We start from the raw sequence: 18,028 nt of genomic DNA, 5'->3' as shown, positions 1-18,028 counted from the left end.
TTATTTCAATGTTTTAAATTCAGTCTTCCCAGCACATATCTTACTCCTTTAAAAATATTGAGAAAGGTAGTTCTACATATAATAATATTTTTATTATTTCGAAAGAATCAGTAAGGAAATTCTAATCAAGATTTGTAATAATAGGATAACGCCCCAATGGCATTAAAAGTGTAGCAGTACCATGTTCATAAAAACTTTTATAGTCAGCATAAAGATCTGTGTTTTAATCTGCTGTCTAAGCTCAATAGGTTTGAAGTGAAAATTGCTTCCCATTTTTCATTATAAAAAGTGACAGTGTTACACTTTCTTTTATTACTGGTGTTTAACAGATGAGTTCGTTTTTAAGGAGACAATATCCCATTATAATGTAGTGTCTTAATTTTGTCGTAAAAATGGATAAATCATAAAAAAAGTTTGATTGCATGGCAAATTTAGTCACTGGGGAGAAATTTGATCTCATCTTCTGAAGATAACTTTATTTTTATTTATTTTTTGTCGGCTACTTCACACCACTCTCAGAACTAGGACTCATTGTAGTTTGCATTCTTGCTGCTGTGATTTTTAGCTATATACGTATATGGCTACATGGTCATAGTCATGACATTTCCATGTTCTGAAAGCAATGTAGCTTGTTCTAATTGGCCAAGTGTTGTATACTCTGGCAGGATTTAACTCTAGAACGTTATGCAGAGATCTTACTCATCTTGCAACCTGATTATCTTGAATGGAGGTGGCAGGAATGGAAATTAGGATTGTTTGAATGCAAAGCTATGTATTTTCCCTCTGAGCTGTGACCTCTCCTCTGGAACAGTAGTTCCACAGGGTCAAATGGTTTGAACACCACCACCCCCCAGTAGAGTTCAAACAAAGTCAAGAAAAATCTAGAACTGCAAGACACATAACCAATTTACCTTAGGCAGGGAAACAGGATCAAACACACAGTCGTAAACAGATATGATGCAGTCCCATGATTATTGGGGGGGGGGGGGGTAACTAAGACCAGATAATAACTGTCCAAGAAATTTGCAGCTATGCTCTGAGTGTCAGAAGTGGTAAATGACAAATCTATGAATATATTAGGAGTAAATGTATGTACATGAGAAACAGCAACTTATATAGATTTAAGCTTAAGAGGTGAAAGAAAGAAGGAAACAAAAAGGGGCCCCTTTCAGACTAAAATCATGAGAAATTTGATTACATTTTCGAAACATAAATTCATGTATCCAAGTTTTAACTAATTTATCCTACAAATAACTCCCTAAAATTCTGCATTGGTTGCAATTTTTGAATGCTATTTAACTGTGGATAATTCCATTTTCCTTTTCAGAAATCTGCCCAATCATCATTTCTGTGCCTCTCCAGATGTTTAAGAAGGATATAGTAAATAATCTGACATGGGGTTTTTCATAGAGGCACTTTCCAAGACTTGTGCCCCAGTACTTATTACACTGCCGATACACCATTCTTGATTTTGAGGAATAAGATAGGAATTATTCTGATCATAAGATGCAACCCTAAGGTGTGGTGTTATATAGGCAAAAATCTATCCTCTTCACTAGGGCTATGTAATAATTATCTTAGCAATAAGAGTTGTCTGAAAAATAACAAAAGAAAAGGGAGGAATAGATGACCTGCCCTGCAAAACAGGTCGAAAGCAGACAGACTCAAGAAATGAATAAACATAAATTTAATAACAAAATATTAGGAAATGATAATAAATCTGTGCTTATAGGCCAAGAACTGATTTGGGTTGAGTTTTGCCAAATGAAAGACCTTGAAGCCTGAACAGCAATGTAATAAGTATGTTTGTAGAGAATTAAGTGCAATGTATATGTAATGCCATGGGCATAGACACTGATCAATTCCAGATGGGAAGCCACCTAACTGTAAACAAATTGACAGAGGGAGAAATAGCCTGAAAAACAACATAAACAAATTGTTGACTTGCAATGGAAAAGGTCTACTAGGATCAGGTGGCTAATTAAATCAAATGGTAAGCAGCCAAGAACCACTGGCCTCCAAGTGATACAATGTTGAATAAAGAGTAGTTAACTCTTTGGTCTGATTGAATGGGGATTCTTTTTCTATAAACAATTTAAGGTTGTTTATGTTAGTGAAAAGAATCATTACCTTGTTGCACTGCTGGAGCTTGGGCACCTCAATGATGCCATGAGCGAAATCGTGAAGTGACACCCAAGACGGGAAGGTCATGGCAGAGAGTTCAGACTAAATATGATCTCTGGGGAAGGTAATGGCAACCCACCGCAGTATTCTTGCCATGAAAACTAAATAGATCAGTTCAACCAGAGATATGTTGATATACCATTGGAAGATGGGACTCCCAGGTAGGAAGATGGTCAAAATGCTACTGGGGAGGAACAGAGGATAAGTTCAACTAGCCCCAGATGTGATGATGCAGTTAGCTCAAAGTTGAAAGGAAGGGTAATGGCCAACGGTGCTGGAAGTGAATGATGAATCCAATATTCTAAAGATCAACACACTATAGGAACATGAAATGTAAGATCTATGAGCCAGGGCAAATTGGACATGGTTACTGGTGAGATGTCAAGATTAAAGATAGACATTCTGGGGGTCAGTAAACTGAAATGGACTGGAATGGGCCACTTCACAACAGATGACTAGAGATGACCACCAGGTCTACTACTGTGGACAAGAGGAACACCGAAGAAATTGAGTAGCCTTCATAATTAATAATTAATAATTAAGTTGCTAAAGCAGTGCTTGGATACAATACAAAAAATGATAGAATTATCTCATTAATCTCAATTCAAGTTCAAGGTAAGCCATTTAACATCACAGTGATCCAAATATATGCCCCAACCACAACTGCTGGAGAAGCAGAAGTAGATCAGTTCTATGAGGATCTGCAGCACCTACTGGATAATACACCAAAAAGAGACATTATTGTAATCACAGGAGACTAGAATGCTATGGTGGCCAGTCAAATGACAACTGGGATCACAGGTAAGCATGGTTTGGGACAACAAAATGAAATGGGACGTAGGCTGATAGAATTTTTCCAGGAAAACTCACTGTTCATAACAAACACTCTCTTCCAACAACCTAAAAGACAGTTTTTTACATGGACTTCACCAGATGTTCAACACCAAAATCAGATTGGCTATATCCTTTGCAGCCAAAGGTGGCAGGCATACATCCAGTTGGTGAAAACAAGACCTGGAGCTGACTGTAGTTCAGATCACGAACTTCTTATTGCACAATTTAGAATCAGACTAAAGAGATTACAGGAAATACACAGACTGGTTAGATATGATCTCACAACTATTCCTAGTGAATATGCAGTGGAGGTGAAGAATAGATTTTAGGGACTAGATTTAATAGAGTCCCAAGAGAAGGTGGCAAGACTATACAGAAGATCTATATAGGAAAGATAATAATATCAAGGATAGCTTTGACGGTGTGGTGAGTGAATTAGAACCAGACATCCTGAGGGGTGAGGTTGAATGGGCCTTAAGAAGCATTGCTAATAACAATGGCAAAGGAATGAGAGACCAAACTGCCAATATCCGCTGGATAATGGAGGAAGGCAGGGAATTTCAGAAAAACATCTCTGTTTTATTGACTATTCTAAAGCTTTTGACTGTGTGGATCATAATATATTATGGCAAGTTCTTGATGGTATGGGGATACCAAGTCACCTTGTCTCTGTCCTGAGAAGTCTGTATAACGACCAAGTAGCAACATTAAGAACAGACCATGGAACAACAGACTGATTCAAGATTGGGAAAGGAGTACGGCAGGGCTGTATACTCTCACCCTACCTATTCAGCTTGTATGCAGAACACATGCAATGTGTGGGGCTTGATGAATCCAAGGCTGGAGTTAAAATTTCTGGAAGAAACATTAACAACCTCAGATATGCAGATGATACCACTCTGATGGCTGAAAGTGAGGAGGAGCTGGGGAGCCTTATAACCAAGGTGAAAGAAGAAAGTGCAAAAGCTGGGTTGCAGTTAAACATCAAGAAAACCAAAATTATGGCAGCCAAATAGATTGATGACTGGCAAATAAGGGAGAAAATGTGGAGGCAGTGACAGACTTTGGATTTCTAGGTGCAAAGATTACTGCAGAAGCAGACTGCAGCCAGGAAATTAGAAGACATTTACTTCTTGGGAGGAGAGCAATGATCAACCTTGATAAAATAGTGAAGAGTAGAGGCATCATACTGGCAACGAAGGTCCGCATAGTTAAAACAATGGTATTCCCCATAGTAACCTATGAATGTCAGACCTGGTCCATAAGGAAGGCTGAGCGAAGGAAGATAGACAGTTTTGAACTGTGGTGTTAGGGGAAAATTCTGAGAGTGCCTTGGACCGCAAGAAGATCCAACCTGTCCATACTCTAGGAAATAATGCCCGACTGGTCACTGGGAATGATATTAGAGGCAAAGATGAAGTACTTTGACCACATCATGAGAAGACAGGAAAGCTTGGAGAAGGTAATGATGCTGGGGAAAGTGGAACGAAAAGAGAAGAGGGGCCGACTAAGGGCAAGATGGATGGATGGTATCCTTGAAGTGACTGGCTTGACCTTGAAGGAGCTGGGGGTGGCAACAGCTGACAGGGAGTTCTGGTGTGGGCTGGTCCATGAGGTCACGAAGAGTCGGAAGTGACTGAACGAATAAACAACAACATGTTAGTGAAAGCTAGTAAAGATCTGTCCCCGATAGAACAGACAAAGGGTTGAGATAAGATAACACCAACTCAGGAGAGAGAGAAGCCAGATTGACTGAGCATCAGATTCCTATTTGAATATTGCTGGGGGTTTTGTAACAGCTTTGATGCCAATAACACTGCTCATGTTGGTAAGAGAGAACTACTGTTCTCAAACTATAATGATGATATTATTTATATCTGGAAAGACAGATGTCCATTATGCCTGTAATGGTTGAATAGTTTGCAGTGCCCAAGGAAGATGATTATTTTCCTTGAATACCTGTGTGTGTCCCTGACAGATGTTATGTTGAAGTTTCTCTGTGTTAAGTATAGGGATATGTGCTAGGGAAATGCAGACTATATAAAGCTTTAATCCTTATGAAGGTATAATGCCTTGCTTGCAAAGTAATGTAATGAGTGTAACGTGTCTAGATACTCTTTCTTTCTGAGGCGAGCATATTCATTACAATGATTAATAAAACAGTCTAAAAAGATAAGAAAGAGCTTGCTCATTCCCCTGTATTAAATAACCTGAGATCCAACATTTAAGTGTGCTCAAATGGAGTGTTGATATTAACTCTGTCTGTTTGGGATATATCATTGTTCACAAGCTGGGAGCCCAGGCAACAAGAGAATAATGAGATGGACCTCCAAACAGAATAGATTAACTGGCAATGGACAAAAAACCCTCAAGTCCTTCGCTCTAAACAAATGGGGTAGGGAACCATAGCTATGTCACTTTCAAAACAAATAATCCCTATATTAAAAATGCAGATTGTTAGCAGTAGGTGTGAAGGACTGTTTGGCATGAATCTGTAACTGAAAGAACTGATAGCAGTCTAGAAAGCTCAGGATCAAAACAGAACCTTTGAACTTTGATAAATTGTGAATAGCAAAGGCAAAAGGCTAGATTTACTCTGTGGAAAAATGTTATACTGATGAGTAGAGTACTTTATTGTAATTGATTTTGTAGTTGCGGGTATTTTAAATGCAGTTAAACAATTATTTTAAATTAAGAATTCAGGCTTAGGCTGATGGGGAGGATTGGAACATTATAAGAACTACAGTAGAGTCTCACATATCCAACATAAACAGGCCAGCAGAACGTTGGATAAGTGAAAATGTTGGATAATAAGGAGGGACTAAGGAAAAATTACATTATGATTTTACAAATTAAGCACCAAAACATCATATTTTACAACAAATCGACAGAAAAAGCAGTTCAATACACTGTAACATTATGTAATAATTGCTTTATTTACAAATTTAGCACAAAACATTGCAATGTATTGAAAATAATGACTACATAAACATTCGCTACTAAAAACTTCACTACAAATAAAGATAGAATTGTATAAAATGAACTTACATAAAAAACATTGTCGAAAATTAAATTTGTGAAAAGTTCAGTCCTTGCTGCCTAGAGAAACAGTTGTGCATCCGGGTGGGAGGCAGACTGCATTGGATAATCCAGAACATTGGATAAGCAAATGTTGGATAAGTGAGACTCTATTGTATAATATTAGACACTGCCTCTGCCTCTTACTCTGTTGAACACTTCCAAAGATCCATGGCCAGTCTTTCTCCAGTTACAGCTTTTCATACCTATTGTTATGTATTTGTTTGGTCTGTGTATATATATTTATATATGGATTGTGACAGATTTATTGTTGCTTTTGTTTTGTCTCTTCAAGTTGTGTCCAACATAGGATTTGTTCAGAGTGGGTTTGTAATTGCCTTCTTCTGAGGCTGACAAACTGTGATTTGCCCTAAAGTACCTATTGTGTATTTGTGACCTCGCAGAGATTCAAATCCTGATCATAGTCCAATGCTTTAAATTGCTATACAATGGTGGCTCTCTAGATGTATTATTGCTTTCTAATATTTGTTTTTTGCATTAACATTCATGCATTTACAGTCATTTCTTGACTTCTTGTTTGAAAAATATTATTTGCCCAACACATTACAATTCTGAATAAGAGCTCCAACTTAACATAATGCATAATTATGCTCGCATTTGGAGGCTTGGTACTTTCTACCTAGTAAAATTTGAATTCACCAGCAGCGAGGAGGAATTACATTGCTCTCTGTCTCATTCTTAATGGTTCTGCATTGCCACAGAAGTACTAAATATTTAGTAGCATGCATATGGTATTGTTGTTGTTATTGTTGCAATATTTATTTATTTGTGCCCTCTGCTTTTTCATTACCTGTGATTTGCAACCTTTTTCTTTGAGGAGCTTTTAAGCTTCACAATGAAATAAGTTATGTTGGAAGCTAATGGCTTGTTTGTAATCTGCTTTCAGCCTTCTTGGCTCTTGAATCTGAATTTCCCTTCTCCAAATCCAAGCCAGACAGTATATCTGTATTGATGAGGAACTTCCCCAATACACTATCTATGAACCATCTCTTGTCCCTATAGGAGCCTAGGAAACTGTCGTACTATTTTCCCATATAATTCAGAATTAGCAGAAGTTTTCATCAGTTTCTGCCTTTACCAGCCATACATGGAAATCTCAAGGAGAGGCTGATACCTTCAGCATGTGTTCTATCATTGAATTAGAGTCCATTTCCACAACACTTGCTAGGGATTTGTACATTATACAATTCCCAGTTAGAGCACTTTCCATGTAAACACCTCTCAAGAAGTGGAGTGGCTGACTAATATAGAGATGTGCAAGGTTTGCTTATGTGATAGCAACCTATCAACAATCTTTATTCAAAGAGAAAAAAGGTCTCAAAATGATCATCTTTGAGTGACATTTTATTTCTCTATTTTTCAGCCACATAAATAGAAGGACACAATTTGAAAATCCTGTTTTGGAAGCAAAAAGAAAGCTACAACAGCGTACCATGCCCAACGCAGAACTTGGAACCAAGCCTATGCCGGCCCAAGGTTTCCGAGGTACAGTATCACATCAGTGTGCCATATGCTACAATTGAAACAATTCCATTAAGTTTTCCATTATTTTATAGGGGGGAAATTAAGATATGAGGCTCAATTTCTATTTTCAGCCAAACCTAATTAAAATGAAGCAGAAGCAAAAATGGGTAACTGATATAATATAGTCTTCAGCATGGAATCGGGAAGAAAGAAAATAGCAATATTAAGGTTACAAAATAGACTATAGAAAGTTTTTATTGCCCCAAAGGGAAAGACCCTCCCAAAAATTCAAGAACCCAATAAAAATCAAGTTGTGACTTGTTGATCCTCTGTATTCTCATTTGACTGTTAAGAGATGCACAGCTATTCATAATGTGCAAAAGACAGGTGTTGGTGTAGATACTTTGACTCTTGGTTCAGTTGTAGGGTCAAAACAGATATGATATTGAATGCTCGAATGCATCAGATGTGTTTTCCTTTTGCCTTTTCTGATTGCAGCTGGATGGAGTGGTGGTACTGTGGCAAAATTACATTTACTCTTTTCTGTCAATGAAAGGATAGCAAGGAGGGTGGCAGTTCCCGAGCCTAGGAGGAGGTACTATGGTCCCCTCCCATGTTCTACCAGATTCTGTGAAAGTGGCCTTCTCAGAAGTCCTCAAAACACAGGCAGGCTCAAATGGGACAACATGATCCTTCAGATAACCTAGACCTGAATTACTTAGGATATTATAGCTCATAAACAGCACTTTGAATTGTGACTGGATATATACAAGCTATCAGTGGAGCTGTTGCAACAAGAGAGTTGTTGACTTCCTATAGCCAACCTCTTAATAATATGGCTACAGTTTTTCTGAGCAATCATCAGGCAACCCCACATAAAACACATTACAGTAATGGAAATAGGATGTAATCAAATTGCTTTGATTACATCCCATATGGACATTTTTAGGAGCAGGGAAGTCATAAGTGTGCCAAAGCATTCCTGGTCATTGTTGAAACCTGAGCTTCCAGATTTGGGGTTGAATCCAGGAGGATACCCAAGCTCCAAACCTAAATCTCCAGAAGGAATGTAATAAATTCCAGTACAGAAAAACACCTGCTCCAAGATCTTCCCTTCAAATGACCTCCTTTGTCTTTTCTGTATTAAATTTCAATTTGTGTGCTTTCACCTGGTCAATTACTGATGACAGACAGCACTTTAAAAACAAGGCACCTTCTCTGAATTGATGTGAAAGAGTGTGTATTTCATTGACATACTGATCACACAGATGCCAAAACTCCAGAACTAAATGCAGTAGTTTCATATATTTGTTCAAAAGTCTGGGAGTAGAACCAAGGCCTGAGGGACACTATATGCCAGTGCTTCAGTGTTCCACAAAACTACCTCCTGGATTCACTATTTTAGGAAGGAATTGAGCCCTTATAAAGTAGTGCCCCTGGTCCCATCCCAACAAGTGAATTGCAACGAACATCACTCTTGATGGTACAGAAAGCGATTGAGAAGCCCAGCAGAAAAAAGGAACTCACTCACCCTATCCATGTCTTTCTACTCACCATCTCACTAGTTTCATCACCATTAGCTCCTTGAAAACCAGGAGACTGATTTGGCTGCACCTCATTAGACATGACACTTAGAAGCATAGTGGTTGGCCAAGATTTCAATATAATTGCCTTTGAAAACAACAGTAACATCTCCAAGAGCCATCTGCTATCTGAATCCATAAGCCACCTGAGTGGTTCTCAGTAGGTCTACCCCCTACTTCAGGTAGAGATATGTCTATGAGAATGGAATTATAGAAAGTTCCTCCACTCAGATTGCCATCACAGAAAATGATATCCAGAGTGTAGGGTCAGATACCACTTAGGATAGAGCTATGATTATCAAGCACAAAGTCCTGAGTCAATCCAGTTGGACAGTTTCAGCACTGATATTGAAGTCCCCTTGCACTGGAAGCCAAAGGATTCCAACACTGACAGCATCCCTAGACTTTCCCAACCACTCAGCTTCAGATACATATGTTTGAATCCAGAAAACTTGGCTAGGGGGATGAAAGCCCATTAAGCCACTGTTACCTCTTCTGTTCATTCCTACCTGCTGCTGCATACAAAACCCTGAATGACAAAACTGAGAGAGATTAAGCCACCACAGTAATCCAGCCACTACTCTATAGGAAGATCTACGCTGATCTCTTATACCAGAACTGATCTGGAATAGCGAATGCTGGATTGGTCCCAGGATGGTTTAGACCACTACCCCTTCCCCCTGGCCACTGCAGAGGCAGAAAGAGTCCTGAACATCCAGCAGTGCAGAACTCGGTTCGACACTCCCAGACAGTCACCCATACCATGTCCCTCTTCTCCTTGTCATGGTAGCCAGCAGGGATAAGCCTGGGGAACATGCCATGAGCATGTAAACTGTGACCAATTCCACCTCAGAACCAGGCCAACTGTTTACATGGGGTCAAAGTTGCTGTTTACTCTAGATTCTGGCAACTTTTGTTAATACAGTTCAAGGCTGCATTACGATGGCATTAACCTGGATCAGCTGTGTGCACCATTTGTCCACCATTTGTCAGTGTGGATCTTCCCTATGATACACAGCCTGCTAATCCAAGATTAAGTTGTAAATGACAGTTTTTCTATTCACTGATCTGGCAGCACCAGAAGCATTATCTACCCAGGAGGATTCTTGCCAGGACTATCCATTTTATTTGAGTTGAGACACATATTCCTTTCTCTTCTCTTGCTCTCATGACACGTTCTGGAGGAGGTTTTCAGCAAGATTGTAGCATGAGAGGGAAAGGGCAAACCTTTTTTCTGATATGCCATGTTCCCAATTCTTCCAAGTTCTGTTCCCAGCTGATATTGTAAAAGGAACGCATTAATTGCATTCAAGCATTTCATGTCACATTATATTTCATCTAAATATATGTCTTCTTTTTGGGCTGTGTGTGGTTAGAGCAGGGGTAGGTGTCCTTTAGTTGGCATCTAGTTTCAAAGTCCTTGGTGACTGGTCATACTGCCTCGGGTGTATGAGTTGTAGTTCACTGCTTCTAAAGCGCACCAGAATGTCTACCCTTTTGGTAGAGGAACCTAAACATCTCACTGAAACTTCTTCTATCTCCTTAAGGTAGTTTTGAGAATAATGGCTCATAGTCCTGTTTGGTGGAAAACTGTGAGATTATATTTGCAACAAAGAAGCTGATGGAATTAAGGGGGGTGGGTAAAAGTGGATGATGATCTATATTGGATATAGAGATTAAATTATTTACATAAGCTTGCAGGCAAAGAATGAGGCTTCTTCTCCTTTATAACAGTAGAAAGCTCCTCATCAACATTACCTAGGCCCAAACTTGTTCACCCGCGCCCTGGTCCTCAGAGGTCTCGCAGTGTGAGTGACCTGTCTCAGTGTCGGCGGGACATTGCTGGAGTATACAGGCTGTATGGTATGTCCAAGTGCTGCTGCGTACCCAGGCTGCACTTTTGTAAAAAGTAGTGAGCTATTTTTTTTTTTACAAAAAAAACCCCCACCAAACTTTTCACCTTTTCCCATACCTTTTCTCACACAATAAAGCACAAAACAGAGGCACTGGATGTCAGGTGAGGCCTTTCTTTTGCCTGCTGGTCTTTGTCACACTTCACAAAAAATCACACTTAAAGCTGATGTGGACGTCACTGAATCATCTCACAAGTTGTACATCCCGGTTGTTGAAATTCCCAGTTGTTGAAATTGGACAGATACACAGACATGCACATGCTTTGCATGTGGCTGCAGGAAAACTAAATTATAAAGCTATTTAGTAGTTTTAGTAATTAAACAGCTACAGGTTGAGCATCTCTTATCTAGAATTGCAAATTCTGAAATACTCCAAAATCCTTAATTATCCACATGGTTGTATTAAAAAGGCTTTCTGATGTTTCAACATACAGACTTTGTTTTCTGATGTTTCAACACACAGACTTGTGTTTAGACATTTCCAAGATATCTCATTACGTACTTAAATGCAGATATGGTATTTCAAAATCTGGAGAAAAAATCTGGTCTAAAACACCTCCAGTCTCAAGCATTTCGGGAAGCATGAAAGAATACTCAACCTGTATTAAACAACTATTTAGCTATTTTTACAAAGCTACGTTAACAAAAAAAATTACAAAAGTATATTGTTAATTAACTAATACATATCAACAAGTACTACATATCAATTTTTCAGCTTTGGACAAGTTTATTATTTAGTAGCCCAACAATCCAACTTATAATCAGTAGTGATTTTATTAAGATACACTGTAATAAATAACACCATAGATAAACAAATCTTTCTCTTGCTGGTTTTGGCCTTAAGTTGTGGATAACTCACTAATGCTTTTGTTTTTCTGGGAACGCTTGCACTTTTATTTTGCTTTTATTTTTTCCCAAATGCCACCCTGTTGCCTGCTATTTGCTTCGATTGCACTTTGGGAAGCCAGTTGTTTTTATTGGTTAATTTTTTTTACAGCAGGACCCAAACGTTTGTTTGTTTGTTTGTTTTTCTTTATGTTGACTGATGTAGAAAAACCACTTTTCACCCGGGATGCCTCACAACTGAAGGGAACTTTCCTCAGCACCACTCTTAAGAAAAGCAATATGGGCTTTGGATTTACCATCATTGGTGGAGATGAGCCCGATGAGTTTCTCCAGGTAAAGAGTGTTATTCCCGATGGGCCTGCTGCACAGGATGGCAAGATGGAGACAGGTAGGTCGTAATCTTACTTTCATTTTCTGGAGAATGAAACTCAGCAATATCTGTTAGGCAGAAAATGCGACAGTAATCATGGTGGCCATTTTCTAACAGGAATTGGGAGTTATGCATTACACGTAAGAATGCTACCTGCAACCTGTTACTTTTTCCTGTAATGTCATTGCTACTGGCGCAGTGGGTTAAACCCTTGTACTGGCAGGACTGATGACTTGAAGGTTGGGTTGCTGATCTGAAGGTTGCTGGATCGAATCCAATCCGGGGAGTGCGCGGATGAGCTCCCTCTATCAGCTCCAGCTCCATGAGAGGACATGAGAGAAGCCTCCCACAAGGATGATAAAAACATCAAAACATCCAGACATACCCTGGGCAATGTCCTTGCAGACAGCTAGTTATCTCACACTAGAAGCAACCTGTAGTTTCTCAAATCACTCCTGACACAAAAAAAAATTGCTGCTACTAAAAAAAAGCAATGTAATGTACTTCAGGGTTTTTTTAGTGTGATTTCCTTGCTATTTGAAGTACATGACTTAGGAAAACGGGAGCCATTTCTGACCTTTTGAAATAATTAATGGTGCATATTGTTTTTTGAGTGACTTAACAGTAAAGTATTATTTATAAAAATAATATTTCAGTTTGCATTAAACAAAGTTGGGGATGCTTCCATACTTTGCGGTAATGTAAACAGTTGTGCTCGTTTTGGTTCAGAACTAGCCATGGCTGCTTGCATAACCATTCTGTTTTCCCTGAGCTAGGACCGCTCAAGGACTGGGAATGGCTCTTTCTGTGTCCTTGGTTTAACAGCAACCATTGGGCACAAAATTCTTGTCTGTTGTTTATAAGTAGTGACTGCTGGTCAGAGCAATTAGGGGGCTGGTTGGGGAAAAGAAGGTGGTAATTCCTCCTTCCACCCTCCCCTCTTTCTTGTCACTCTGGCATTCCAGCTAGCATGATTACTAATAATAATAAACTTTATTTATAGTCCGAACATATCCCGCTATGACCCACCTCGCAGTTTAAGATCTTCCGGGGGGGGGGGGGGGCTGCTCTCGATCCCACCACCCTTGCAAGCATGACTGGTGGGGATGAGAGACAGGGCCTTTTCAGTGGTGGCCCCCCATCTATGGAACGCCCTCCCTAATGAGATCGGGCAGGCTCCCTCTCTCTTGTCTTTTCACAAAAAATTGAAAACTTGGTTATGGGACCATGCTTTCAAGCGATAGTTGCAGCACTAACTATAATGAACTCATGATAAAAAACTGACAAACCTGGATTGTGACCTGGAGCCAGGGAGGGTTCATCATAGAGGCTGTTGAAGCCGCCGCTTGGGACACAGCCCTTGGGGGACGCTCTCTAGGTAACGGTGTTGGCAGCGACCATTGCGTCACTCGCCATGGAATGAGGAAGTCCTCGCTCTTCTCATGAGATTTCTTGAAAAATCGTGAGATTTCTGCAAGATTTCATGAAATATCGCGAGATTTCTGCAAGATTTCACGGAATCTTGCAAGAAAGCAAGGCCTTCCTGGAGGCCTTCATAGTTCCGTGGCTGGAGAGAGTGCTGCCACCTCCGCCGGTATGTTGGGGGGGCTTATTTTGGGGGGGGGGCGGCGGCCATAGGTTTGCTTCCATAGCGAAAAACCTAGGGCCACCTCTGCCTGGAGCACACCTCTGAATATATATATATATATATATATATATATATATATATATATATGATGTTCTATCTTAATTAATTTTAATCATTATTGGTTTTATACACTGTGTTTTATACTTAGCTGTAAGCCATCCTGAGTCCCCCCTCAGGGGTGAGAAGGGCAGGATAGAAATAGTGTAATTAATAAATTAATAGACTGCCCTATCTCCCTGAAGGGACTCAGGGCAGTTTCCAAACATATGGCAACCATTCATTGTGCAAAGAAAACTATACAAAACAATATACATCAAGACCACCAAGCTGAAGACATGAGGGGAGATGGTAAGGTCCAGTGACCCTGAACTGAGTTCACTGCTATGCAGTGTGGACATCCTTCAGCAGCCACGTTGGCTGAGTAGCTGCCTATCAGTCTCCCCCAAGACTGATCCAGAGTACTTCACTTTGGATTAGCTCTGAGATATGTGGCCCATGTAGATAGGCCCGTAGTTATAAGGCCACCAGTCATCCAGTTATTCTTCAGTTGTTCCTTGCTTCGACATTGAATCAATCAGAATGCATGCCTCCTTGCTGTTAAACCACAGAGAAAAATTGGAAAGGTGCTTTCCAATTTCCAAGCAGGGGAATAAAATGGTGAATTCATTTCTGCTTTCTTAAAGGTACCAGGACATTGAGGATATTTGAGAGGCAGCAACTTCATTGCAATACGTATTTGCATTTGACCACTGTAAAATGGTTGCCTTACCTACAGTCTGAATAAGCTCACTTAATAGCTCAAGCTATTAGCTATCAGTTTTAAATATGTTTTTACTGTATTTTGTATGTTCTATGATTTTATGTCTATGTTTTAAATGTACTCATTGTATATCGTTGGGATTGGTCCCCATGTGAGCCGCTCTTCGGGGAGATGGGGTGGGATATAAGAATAAAGTTATTATTAGATTATTATTATTACTAGAAGTATGCATGATATGGAGTTGTGTGTGGTCTTCTAATGATGCCAACAACAGATGCAGGTGAAACGTCAGGAGAAAATGCTGCTAGAACACAGCCATACAGCCCAGAAACCACACAATCCCCCAGTGATGCCAGCCATAAAAGCCTTAGAAAAGACATGATATGGTCCTCCAGCTGTTGCTGAACTTCAGTTTCCTGCATTGTTCACTATTGTTCAGACAAGATAGGGTTGCTGAAACTTTTATCTAGAATGACACACAATACATAAGACCTAAATTTAATTTTTAGTGTCACTAGAATAACCATTGATTAATATAAATGCTGATTTGCTATCCAGAAATAAATTCATTGGGTTTACTGTAGTTGGGACTAGCCATTGCATTTAGATCATCATATCTAGAGGTTGCTGCAATGATCCCTTTTCAGTTTGCCCATCCTCCTCTTTCCAATGTCATAGCCAAAAATTTATTTTTGAAAGAAAGGGATGCCTCACAAGTGAAGAGGGTGTTTTTTTTCAGTGTGACACCTACATAAAGCAATAAGAGTTGGATGTGTAATGGCCAAATATTGAGAAAGTCCCAGATCTATCAAGTGACCTGTAGAAAATTAGGCTACAATACAGCATCTCACAGAAAGGCACATTTGGGTATTTCATTTGCAAATAGCCCAGCCATTCGATCAAAGCAACATCTCCTTGAAAGACACTGTTTCCTAAGTTAAGGACATTGGTCTCTTGAAGAATAGGAGTAATTTGGCTTCTTTTATATCATTCAGAATCCATGTTTATTCTGTTTGCATATATATTGACAATTATGTGAACATCGGAGAAAACTTCAGAAACGTTTAAATTCTCTTAAGTTTCTTGGCTTTAATATAAGCTGACTGTAAAGATCTGCTAGCTTGTTAAAATCATGGAATGGAATGTAGGTTGTGATTCTTCACGTTAAAAGCTCCTGCTCCATCCTGTTGGAAGTTTATTTGCATTGTCCTCCTTGACCTAAAGGTGAACATTTGTACAATGCGGCAAATTTCCAGATGGTTGATTAGTAAAAGAAATGTGTAGCAGGAGCTTTCGTGAAATCAGATTAGTCTCCTGAGCAGTGTTAACAGTAAAAACCAATTAGTCACCTTTGAACCGGATTGTGACCTTCATATCTTCTTGCTTCTGCCAAAGGGGTTTTTCTTAGGAATAGCAACAAGGCATTTTGCCAGTCTGGAAAAGGAGCTTTGCATGTCCTTGAAGTTAAATTTCTAAATGCAAGCTTGGAGAGCAAACAAGAATGACAGCACATCAGTAACATTTCTGTTACATGATCCTTTACTGTATTGGAACTGAGTTTTGTATCAGTATTTGGGTTTTCCATTCTTCTGTTTACAATTAGAGAGGTTTCATACAAGTAACTAAAACAAACACAATAAGCTAAAGAAACATTAAGATTGCACATATATATGAAATTTATTCAGATCCTCTGAAGATGCTAGCTACAGATGCAGGTGAAACGTCAGGAGAAAATACTGCTGGAGCATGGGCATAATTCACAAAAACCACACAACACTCCAGAAATTTAATCTGTTGTCGAAGGCTCTCACGGTCGGAATCACTGGGGTGTTGTGTAGTTTCAGGTTGTATAGCCCTGTTCCAGAAGCATTTTCTCCAGACGTTTCACCTGTATCTGTGGCTGGCATCTTTAGAAGAAATTTAATCTGTTTTTAGCATTGTTTCAACCACTTTCACTCTCACTGAGAAAACAAAATCATACAGTAACTTGTGATGCCTAAGGTTCAGCATACCAATATTGGTTTTTGACAGGAAAGCCACACATTTTGTGATACTTAAATATCATTTACAAGCCCCTGTATCTAGAGTCGTAGCCAGAGGGGTTTTTTTAAAGTTCACCCCCCCCCCCCCGCAAAATTTGTCACATTAAAAAAAAACGGTTTACTCATAAATTGGTTAACCAGTTAAAAACATTTTTTTTCGTGTCATGAGCGACTTGAGAAACTGCAAGTTGCTTCTGGTGTGAGAGGATTGGCTGTCTGCAAGGACATTGCCCAGGGGACGCCCGGATGTTTTGATGTTTATCATCCTTGTGGGAGGCTTCTCTCATGTCCCCGCATGGAGCTGGAGCTGATAGAGGGAGCTCATCTGCGCTCTCCCCGGGTGGGATTCAAACCTGGCAGCTTTCAGATCAGCAACCCAACCTTCAAGTCACAAGGCTTAAATCCACTATGCCACCGGGCGCTCCTTAGTTAAAATTAATGAGTAAACCAGGTGTTTTTTAACCTGACACATTTCGGGGGGGGGGGTTGAACCTTTAACCCTCCCCCTTGGCTACGGCCCTGGCTGTATCCTAAGTTTTTGAGACCCGGATGAATGATGGTAGCAGTACATTTTCAATAAAACCTACTTTTTTCCTACCGACATTCAAACTGAGGAAGAGAAATGAAGAAGAGAAGTGATGGCAAATAAGGCTATGAATAAAAACATTTCTAATTCAGTAAACAGGATAATTCATATCCTAGGGTTTTTTGCATTCCTATTGTAAGTCACCCGAATCCCTCCAGGGAGTGGGATATAAATAGTGTATTATTATTATTATTATTATTATTATTATTATTATTATTATTATTATTGACACAAAGACATAGTATGACACAGCAAACGAGATCTATATGCTGGATTTCGTATCACAAAATCACAAGTTGAACACTTCCCAAGTGTTTAGGACTGTGTGAGGTATTTTCAGATGATGCGTGCAGATCCCAGTAAAGTGGCCTTTTGCAGTTGACAGATTGTAATTTTGTCAATTTTTATTATTTCCAAATGCCGGCTGAGATCTTTTGGTACGACACCCAGTGTGCCAATTACCACCAGGACCACCTGTACTGGTTTCTGCCAGAGCCTTTGCAGTTCAATCTTGAGATTAAGGGAGCTGTAAAACTGTCCAAAGCATCCTGGGTGTTTGTATAGCCATGGCATATTGAGACGGGATCAAATATCTCGATAGAACAGGCACTGAAGAATCACATGATCTGTTGTCTCTATGTGTCCTGAGTCACAGGGGCACAGTCTCTCAGAGTATGGGGTCTCCCTCTCTAAGGCTTA

At 39.6% G+C, this 18,028-nt stretch overlaps 1 protein-coding gene across 21 annotated transcripts in view; it reads left to right on the top strand.

Annotated features, from left to right (window-relative positions):
- magi2 (membrane associated guanylate kinase, WW and PDZ domain containing 2) overlaps window positions 1–18,028 on the top strand; it is a 929,612-nt gene that overhangs the window by 684,449 nt on the left and 227,135 nt on the right. For 15 of the 21 annotated variants that reach the window (XM_062983516.1, XM_062983518.1, XM_062983515.1 and 12 more), the window contains 3 exons: window positions 7,481–7,602; window positions 10,899–11,027; window positions 12,129–12,311. In XM_062983516.1, the coding sequence (XP_062839586.1) occupies window positions 7,481–7,602; window positions 10,899–11,027; window positions 12,129–12,311 (434 nt within the window). The remainder of the gene's footprint in view (window positions 1–7,480; window positions 7,603–10,898; window positions 11,028–12,128; window positions 12,312–18,028) is intronic. The other 6 variants (XM_062983522.1, XM_062983524.1, XM_062983527.1 and 3 more) reach the window with 2 other exon arrangements.

Source organism: Anolis carolinensis, chromosome 5 (assembly GCF_035594765.1).
Source record: "Anolis carolinensis isolate JA03-04 chromosome 5, rAnoCar3.1.pri, whole genome shotgun sequence".
Taxonomy (NCBI): domain Eukaryota; kingdom Metazoa; phylum Chordata; class Lepidosauria; order Squamata; family Dactyloidae; genus Anolis; species Anolis carolinensis.
Note: the sequence above shows the minus strand (reverse complement) of the source record. Positions and strands in the feature narration are given on the sequence as shown.